This window comes from Rhincodon typus, chromosome 26 (assembly GCF_021869965.1).
Source record: "Rhincodon typus isolate 14 chromosome 26, sRhiTyp1.1, whole genome shotgun sequence".
Taxonomy (NCBI): Eukaryota; Metazoa; Chordata; class Chondrichthyes; order Orectolobiformes; family Rhincodontidae; genus Rhincodon; species Rhincodon typus.
Window position 1 is genome coordinate 12537885 of NC_063357.1, and position 9242 is coordinate 12547126.

At 38.7% G+C, this 9242-nt stretch overlaps 1 protein-coding gene across 1 annotated transcript in view; it reads right to left on the minus strand.

The window, feature by feature from the left end:
* Positions 1-9242, minus strand: part of vps53 (VPS53 subunit of GARP complex) — a 229999-nt gene that overhangs the window by 102649 nt on the left and 118108 nt on the right. Inside the window, exons 8-12 of the mRNA XM_048612349.1 lie at positions 7841-7919; positions 6532-6675; positions 5301-5443; positions 4650-4791; positions 1949-2100 (exon numbers count right to left, since the gene is read on the minus strand). Of these exons, the coding sequence (XP_048468306.1) occupies positions 1949-2100; positions 4650-4791; positions 5301-5443; positions 6532-6675; positions 7841-7919 (660 nt within the window). The remainder of the gene's footprint in view (positions 1-1948; positions 2101-4649; positions 4792-5300; positions 5444-6531; positions 6676-7840; positions 7920-9242) is intronic.

The following is a 9242-nucleotide window of genomic DNA, read 5'->3' on the forward strand; positions in this document are numbered from 1 at the left end:
CATTTTAGATCAATGACCCGTCATCGTAACTGTCTTAAGAAGCCTTGACATAACAGTTGCAAATAATAGCTACGTTCCACAATAAAAGCATCTGAACTTATTAGTATCAACAAATCATGAAGTCTTTCAAATTGATGGAAAATGTCAGTTTGTAAATCTACCATTAGATTGTTACTCATGGTTTTGCCTTCTGCATTACACAGGAGGGCCCACAACACCAGCAGACAGTGACTCAGAGAGAACAGTGGCATGTTGAGCATAGCATCTTAACTTAACCCATCAGCAGGTTCGGCTCATTTTTCTCAACTAATGCTCAGCAAATTTCCAGACACCAGCCTGAGGGGATGAAAAAGGCCAGTCACTGCCGACAGGCGTGTGGGCACGAGGAAAGTAATTAGTCACAAAGAATGCGGAAAGAGTTCAGAGGTCTGGCTGTCAAGGACCATTAGCATCTGACTAACACTGTCTGCTGAAAATGCAATGCAAGTTTCTTGCACATAAATAAACTTAAACCAGACACTAACATTGAAACTTTGAAGACGACCATAGACATTTTTCTTGGCAACTCTGCTAACAATTCAAAGCTGCCTACACAGATGAAAAAAGAACACTTCAAATTGGTCAGTTTGGAACATTCATTTGTTGCAGTGCACTTCCGGGAGATCAACAAAGGAGTTTTGCTGCAGACAAAATAACCTTCAATGCTGTATTTATGCTGAACAGCCACTGCAATGCCAGCTGCAGCTTCTTTTGCTGTGAGAAACAATCCCATAAGTATGGAAGCTTTTTTTCTCACTTCTGATATCCGGAGACACTGATTCAAATGCACATGGTGATAGGGCAAATGGAAAGACAGAAGCAAATGTGTTAATGTACCAATTACACATAAATAGACTTTTAGAATTCAAAGTCCTCTCTCCTCCCACCTTAATACAACTTTGTATAGTGTACTGCAAGTTGGATAATTAAGGGGGATCATAAACACATTGCAAAAACCTTATTTTATTTCTATTGTTTATATATTATGTTCAAATGCAATTTACTCTTTAAGTTCTATACTTCATTCAGGCTTAAGCAGTGCTTTGCAAGGTCTCCATGGAGAGTATCTGAAGTCAGTTAATTAAAGAAACTACTTTAACTAACTAGGCAGCACAGTGGCACTGGTGTTAGCACTGCTGCCTGATAGCACCAAAGACCCAGATTCAATTTCAGCCTTCAGTGACTGTGCAAACTCCACACAGACATTCTCCCCATGTCTGCATGGGATTCCTCCAGTTTTCTCCCACAGTCCAAAGATGTGCGGGTTCGGTGGATTGGCCACGCTAAATTGGAATGCTTTTTGGAGGGTCGGTGCAGACTTGATGGGCTGAATGGCCTTTTCTGCACTGTAGGGATTCTATGATTCTAACTGCTTTTCTGTACCTGAGGTAGAGCCAACTCAAGCATCTCAGTGGATTTTGCACTGAGTGTTACTTTGAACAGGGAGTTGGGCGAATAGGGGAGCTAGGGGGAAAAAGTGCTTTTGCTTTGCTTTTCCTAACTTTTTCTCTCTACAGGATTCGGTTCTTGACTACAGGGAAGGAAGCTGTTTGGTGAATACCTTGTGAGAGATGACAATTTAATCTACACCTAAGATTTAGAATATAGTCTAGGTTTAAAAAAGGAAAACAAATAATTGAATAAAATAATAATTAAGCAGTTAATTAAATTACATTAAATACAGCAGTGAGATCATTTGGGGGGTTGGGGTGGAGAAGGAAGAAGGCATCACGGTATTTAGCACAACAGATCTTCTGATTTGATCTGTTATTCATGGACAGGGGAGCTAAAGTAGGTAAGGGACCCAGAGGACCAGCGGCTAGCGGCCTTAGTAACTGTCCAACATTTGCCCTAAAGTTCTTTCAGCTTGTTGAGATGAGATCAGGGACTGCAATGCGGATGAACTAACTGCCCACAGCCATCGTGGTACAAGAAACCATTCATGTGGATGTGCAAAACAAATGTAGTAGTGGGGACACTAGGGGATTGACAGTTTTTTTTCAAAGACCAAGACTCCAGAAAGCGGAGATATCTGCCCAGTGCCTGAATTTGGGACATCAGCTGAGGGTTAAAGTGGAAGGAAGTTAGATCCAGTCATTATGGTCCACATAGGTACCAATGACATAGGCATGGCAAGCAAAGAGTTTCTGCATAGTAAATATGTGGAGCTAGGTACCAAATTAAGAAGAACCACAGAGGTAATAATCTCTGGATTAATACCTGGAGCACATAGAAATTGGGAGGGGGCAAATAACATGTGAGAAATTAACTAGTTTAAATATCGAAAACTGTTGAAGTGGGTACCAGTTCATGGGCATTAGTACCAACGCTGGGGTGAGTAGAAGCTCTAATGTTGGGTCAATCTACACCTGAACCATGTCGGGGCTGTGTCCTAGTGAATTGCCTAACTAGGGAAGTACAGACGGTTTTAAACTAAATAGTTGGGTCCAGGGATCCAATCTGGCAAGATCAAATCAAACAGTATAGACAAGGCAACAACGATTGGGAAACAATAAACAGACCATGACAACAAGGGATACAGATTACAAATCTAAGAGCAAATCAACAATGTTAGAGGTTACAAAATAATAATTAAAAGATTAAACTAAAGCCTCTGTATGTGAAAGCATGAAGCTTTCAAAACTAAACACATAAACTGATAGCATTGTATGAGAAAAATGAAGTTAGAAATATAAATTCACATTGAGAGATTTTCAACAGATATTTAAAGAAGAAAATAGTTTACAAAGTGAACAGTGGTCCAACAGAAAGCAAGTCTAGGGAATTACTATTGGAAAATAAAAGACTTGGCAGATGAAATAATCAGGTGTTTTACATTGGTCTTAGTTATTGAGCATACAAATAATTTCCCAGAAATAACTGTAAATCAGAAAATGGAAAGGAGAGAGAAACACACAGAATTACAAATCAAGGAAGTGAGCACTGGGCAAATTGTTGGAGCGGTGGGCTGACAAATTCCCAGATCCTGATGCACATCATTTGAGGAATTTAAATAAGTGGCAAATGAAATAGTGAATGTATTGGCTTTAGCTTTTCAAACTTCCCTGTATTTAGTGAAGGTACCATTAGATTGGAAAATAGTGAATGTAATTCCTTCATTCAAAAAAATGAGGGAAGACAAAAAAAAAACAGGTCAGTTAGCTCAACAACTCAGAGGAAAGATGTTAAAAGCTATTATTAAAGACTTCAGAGCTCTAGAAAAAAAAAGGTAATCAGGTGGAGGCAACATGATTGCAAATAAGAATTCACATTTAACCAATTTATTGGAGTTTTCAAAAAGAAAAATGAAAATCTGTGAAATAAGGGCAAAATCAGTGGATACAATGTACTTAGACGCTCAGAGGTGCTACCTCAAAGGATTTTGTGAAAATAAAAGCTCATTGTGTAGGGAGTAACACATTGGTATGGGTAGAAATTTGGTTAGCTAACCAGGAAACATAGTAGACATAACTGGGTCATTTTCTGGTCAGTAAGAAGCAACAGCAATGTGCCACAGTGATCAGGCCAGTGATCCCAACTTCCTTCTGGTTGTATAAATGATTTGGATGAAGGGATCAAAGTTATGGTTGCTAAATTTGCTGATGACACAAATGTAAGTAGGATAGTACATTCTGAAGAGCACATAAGGAAGCTACCAAAAGATATAGATGGGTGTAGTGGGCAAAAATCTGTCAAATAGACTATAACATGGGAAAATGTGAAATCCATTTTAGCAGGAAGAATTTTTAAAAAGTATAATATTTAAATGGCAAGAGATTGCAAAGCTCTGAGATGTAGAGGGATTTAAGTGTCTGCTGCATGAATCACAAAATATGAATACTCAGATACAGCAAGAAACTAAGAACGTTAATGTTATTGTTTATTGCAAAAGTAGGAAGATTCCTTTTCAGTTAAACGGCATTGATGTGACCACACCTGGAGTACTGTGTACAGTTTTGGTCTCCTTATTTAAGGAAGGATGTAAATATCTTGCAGATAGTTCACAGAAGGTTTGCTGGACTATTACCTGGAATGGGCAGGTTGTATAATGAGTAAAAGTTGGATATGCTAGGCTTGTATCAACTGAAGTTTAAAAGAGCAAGAGGCAATATGATTAAAACATACAAGATCCTGAGCAGTTTTGACAGGATAAATGTGGAAAGGATTTTCTTTCTTATGGGAAAACCCCAGAACCAGGGAGGATTGTTTAAAAATGAGAGGTCACCCACTTCATACAAACACGAGAAGAATTTCTCTCACACTGCGGTCTTGAGTCTTTGGATCTCATTGAATAGCGGAACAAACTCGATTAAGCGAATGATCTACTTCTGCTTCTATGTCTTATGAGAAATTTTTATGGTCAGACCAACAGATAAAATAAGGAATTGACAAACTGAAAAAGGTGGGTGATGGATTTCAACAGGTATTTGAAATAAAATTTAAATAAGTGCACTAAGTAAGCTGTTAGCAGAGACAGAGAGCAAAACTCTGTCATGGGGACTTGGCTGTGTCTAGAGACTTGGTGATGATGTCGATCAGTGATCCACCAATTAAACTGGGCAAAGGAAACTTCAACTTGGAGACTAATTTCTTTTCCCATAACTTCTTACCACAATCCCATCCGTCAGCGTGCTGCCCGAGAACCGCTTGGCCAACAGCCCCTCGAAATTTGTTGTTCTTTGAATTGCAAACAGCAGCAACTTCACTTCAATCTCCTTGGCTCTTGTGCGCATTATTTTAGCCAGCTCAATCCTAAAACAGTGGGGAAAACATGTCTTTAGGAAACATTCCCATCCTCACATTTTGAGCATTAAAACGTACAAACACACAAAGGACAAGAGTAGGCCATTCAGCCTGATCCACCATTCAACAGGATCATGGCAGATCTGAGTGTAATCTCAAACCCACATTCCCACCAAAACCTGACACCCTAACCCAAACCCCGATAACCTTTCAACCCCTTCAACATATTCAAGAAAAGGAGAAGAATTAACTTAACAAACTCGGGCAAAAATCAAAATGTTTCTCACGTTCTATTTAGCATTTCCTATTTTGACAGCTTCCGAAGTAGGGTCTTAGTTTCAGGTGCTATTGCATCTGGTCACCATAAAGGATATTTTTTAAATAAGAGATGACAGTCTAATAAAACCTGTATATTAGGGAAGCCATGCCCTTCATTGCTTTTGGAAGCACAAGAGGAATTCGTGGCAATCTGATAAAAATAGAGGATAAACAATTAACATCACATATCTGCTTTATACCTGGTGACATGGCAAAACTCCACAGTGATCCGTTCACTCATGCACCATTCCTGTGGGAACATCCGGCCATATTTCTCTTCATAATCTACCAGTTGGCGTTTAATCCATGCATAGCGTCGATCTATCTTATCCAGCCATGCCACCTAAACAAAGTATTAACATACAAGGCTCAGAACACAATGCAGTTTTCCCAAATGCATAACCTCAGCAGCTGTTTGTCAGCTTCCTATGTGCAAATTTCTCACAGCCGCAAAGTAAAACAGCTTGATTCATTAAGTCTTCCCATCATCCAGCCTTAGCAAATACTGCATGCATACTCTTGGGTTGCTGATCACTAGGTTAAGACTCCGATCCTGATGAATCTCATGCAACACCAAAACAGACCATTAAACTTACAGGTACAATATATGAAATGCACTATATGTAGAAGACTGAGCATCAAACTAATTTGTTTGCTCCTCGCTTTAACAAACTCGCTAACAGAATGGCAACAAAAGTTTAACTACAATAAAGGACACAAGGGACAAAGCCATGAAAGTAAATATAAATAGATGATCCAATTACTGTTTAGTCTATTTCATGGCCTTTGACCCAACACAGTTATGAATCAGTCAACTTGTATGGGTCCAGGAATGCAGGGTTGTCAAGTGGTTCACAAATTCATAACAAGGTCTTTCCTGTTATACTAACAAGGTCATGTAAGCTTTACCTTCCAATTTGCTTTTCTTTTATAACCTTATATTACCATAACAAGATATATATTCTCATATTTCTAGAATAACAATTTAATTTTGTCCTTCAACTCTCCTGGAAGCACCAGAATCTCAGTCTCGCAATCTACTAGCATTCTTCACACCAAATCGAAACATAACATTAAGATCGTGGAGAGCACCACATCTGAGGCCAGTCCCAGCACTGACCACAGAAGGAACTTTCCAACAGGAGTCACTGAATAGTGATCAGGAACGGCAACCATGGTCACTACTTTTTTCCATGGTTTAGCTACTGAAACCAAACATTGAATAATTCTGCAAGAGCAGAAATCTTAAAACTAACTTTTCCAAAGTGCAAATTCTCTGAAGTGCAAATTTGAGTTCATCCAGTAGGACTCCTAATTTCATTCTTATAAAAAAAACAATGGTTCCAAATGCCAACTGCAGAACAAAGACCGCCCTTCTGAGCCTGCTAATAATTACTGCAAGCTAAAGTATTCATTCAGCTTCGTGCTTACATCTTGGTTTTCTTGGAACAGAACAAGGTACTCTGAAAGATGTTGCTTTGTAAACTTTTTAATGATTTCCTGTTTAATTTTGGGATCCAGCACATTGGCAACAAGGCAGGCATCACGTAGAACATTACTGGGACCCGCTGGCCTCTGCAAAAATGAAAAGGAAAATTCACCAAAAATTACATGTGTGTTCAATGAATACAATAGACGTTTTCTTTTACACATCAGTTATGGGTCTATTGTATTTCAGGAGGGACTATCATAACCCAATGCTCATGAGGTATATCCTCTATTGTAGAAACTAAGCCTTTTTTCTCATGTTGTTGGATCGCAGTTACGAAATTATGATTTAATATGACTGCAGCTCAATGTGTCAGGAAACCAGTTTTCATTTAGTACTGAAATTGCTCAACGTACATAGACATGATTCATAAAATACATTTTTGTTCAATGTTTATGACTTCAGTCTTCCCAAACTGAGGTTATGCTGAAAACTTTAAATTCAAAGGTGAAGCTCAATTGACCCTTAATTCAGAAGGTCATTTAACTTTGACAGGAATACAATTTTAATGCAAAACTGGAAACAAAATCTCTCAAATCCAAAGTTTTTTTTCCTCCAACTTTGACTCCCAATGGCACTAGTCTAGTATCTGAGATATTAGATATGCCAACAGGTTCCCCTACCAACATTTTTATTCCCTCTTTCTAAGTAGAAAAATAATCTAGCTTCCCACTTCATAGTTCCACATAAAAACAGAGCTAAGTAAACTGGATAGGTGAAATAACATCATACAATCTTGGCACAGAACATCCAAACAGAAACTAGATTGTGCATTTCTAAATATTTGTTTTCCTCATTGTGGTGACCAGGACACGTTTTGATTTGAAATTTGCTGCTGCTGCCTTTGTTATGTTGACAATAACTGATCGTAACAGGCAAGGAATACTACAAATATATTGAAACTGGTCAGCATTTCAAAATAGGAAGGACTGATTTGCATTTTCGATGAGACTTTTCTGAACTGTGCAGGGATCCTCATCTTATGCTGATCTATTTTCAGAGGCTAAGGGGCTGGATGAAAAATCACTGCACTTTCCCATTTTGTTTCATATGCAATTTTTTTCCTTGTCTACTTACATTGGACAAGGATCTGGGACAAGATCAACAATTCATTTTCTCTACTAATATCAAGTATTCGGCAGCACAATGTACAGAAAGTCGCACTGACAGAAAATGGAGATGGATGTTCAAACAGTTATCAAATTAATGGGGGTAGTATGAAGCAACTAAACTTTAGCAGGACATTCTCACCTTTGACCCCTGAGATGGAAAAGCTTCTTCAAAATCTGCCAAGATCTGCTGTCCCAACTCAGTCTGAGCAGCTCGTACCCTAACAAAACAAAATCAGACTTTTCTTAAGTTCTATATTGCAGCTGTGAAAATAAATGGATATTAAACTGAGTTCTGCACTCTCAAAATGACATCAGATTTGATTGATAGAGATAAAAACCAGCAATAAAGAACAAATTATCGCTGTATATTTAGTTATTTTCTTACCTGGCTTGGTTGTTGCATTTATCGACATTAAAAGCTTGTTGATGTTAAGCACTTTTAAGATGTCCTGAGCATATGAATGCTGTGTAATACATACAACTTATTTACTTTAGGAGGATTATTTTACACCGTACAGTGTCAGCTGTGACACATTTGGTCGCATTCTTCATTCTGAATCAGATGATTGTAGGTTTAAGTCCCACTCTAGAAAGTTGAGCACAAAATCTAGGCATTACTGAAGGAGTGCTGCATTGTTAAACGCGCTGTCTCTTGGATGAGATATTGCCCTTTTAGACAGGCATAAAAGAACACTCCTCATTATTTAAAGAAGAACAGGGAGTGCTCCCTGGTGTGCTGACAATGTCTACCCATCAACTGACATCACTAAAATACAAGTATCTGTTCTTTATCACATTATTACTGTCAGTGGGATCTTGTGTGCACAAATTATCTGCCATGTCTCTTACTGTGGTTAGGCTTGAAAAGTACTTTACAGCTGTAATAAATCAAAAATCACAAAATGCTAGCAGCCAAGTTCAGCAGGTAATAGGGAAAGCAAATAGAATGTTGGCCTTTATTGGAAAGGGAAAACAATATAAAAATAGGGAAGCCTTGCTAAAATTATGCAAGGCCCCAGTCAGACCACAGCTGGAATACCATGAACAGTTTTGGGCCCCTTATAAGATATACTGGCATCAGTTCAGAGAAGGTTCGCGAGGTTAGACCTGGGTACGGAGGGGCTTGTCTTATGAGGAGAGATTAAGTAGGTGAGCCTGTACTCAGCACAGAAGAACAAGAGGCTAACTTAGTGAAACATACAAGATTCTTTGGGACTTGAGAGGGTAGATACAGAAAGGTTGTTTCCCTTTCTGGGAGCATCTAGGACCAGAGGGCTTCATCGCAAAATAATGGGTTGCACGTTTTAAACAGAGATTAAGAGACATTTCTTTTCCCGAAGCATAGTGCATCTATGGAATTCCTTACCACAGAAGGCTATAGGGGCTGGGTGGTTAGGTATATTCAAGGCGGAAATAAACAGATTACTTTTTTATATATCAGTAAGTGAATCAAAGATTACGGGGAAAAGGCAAGAAAGTGGAGTTGAGAATTATCACAGCAGGCCAAGCAGCATCATAGGAGCAGAGAGGCTGACGTTTCG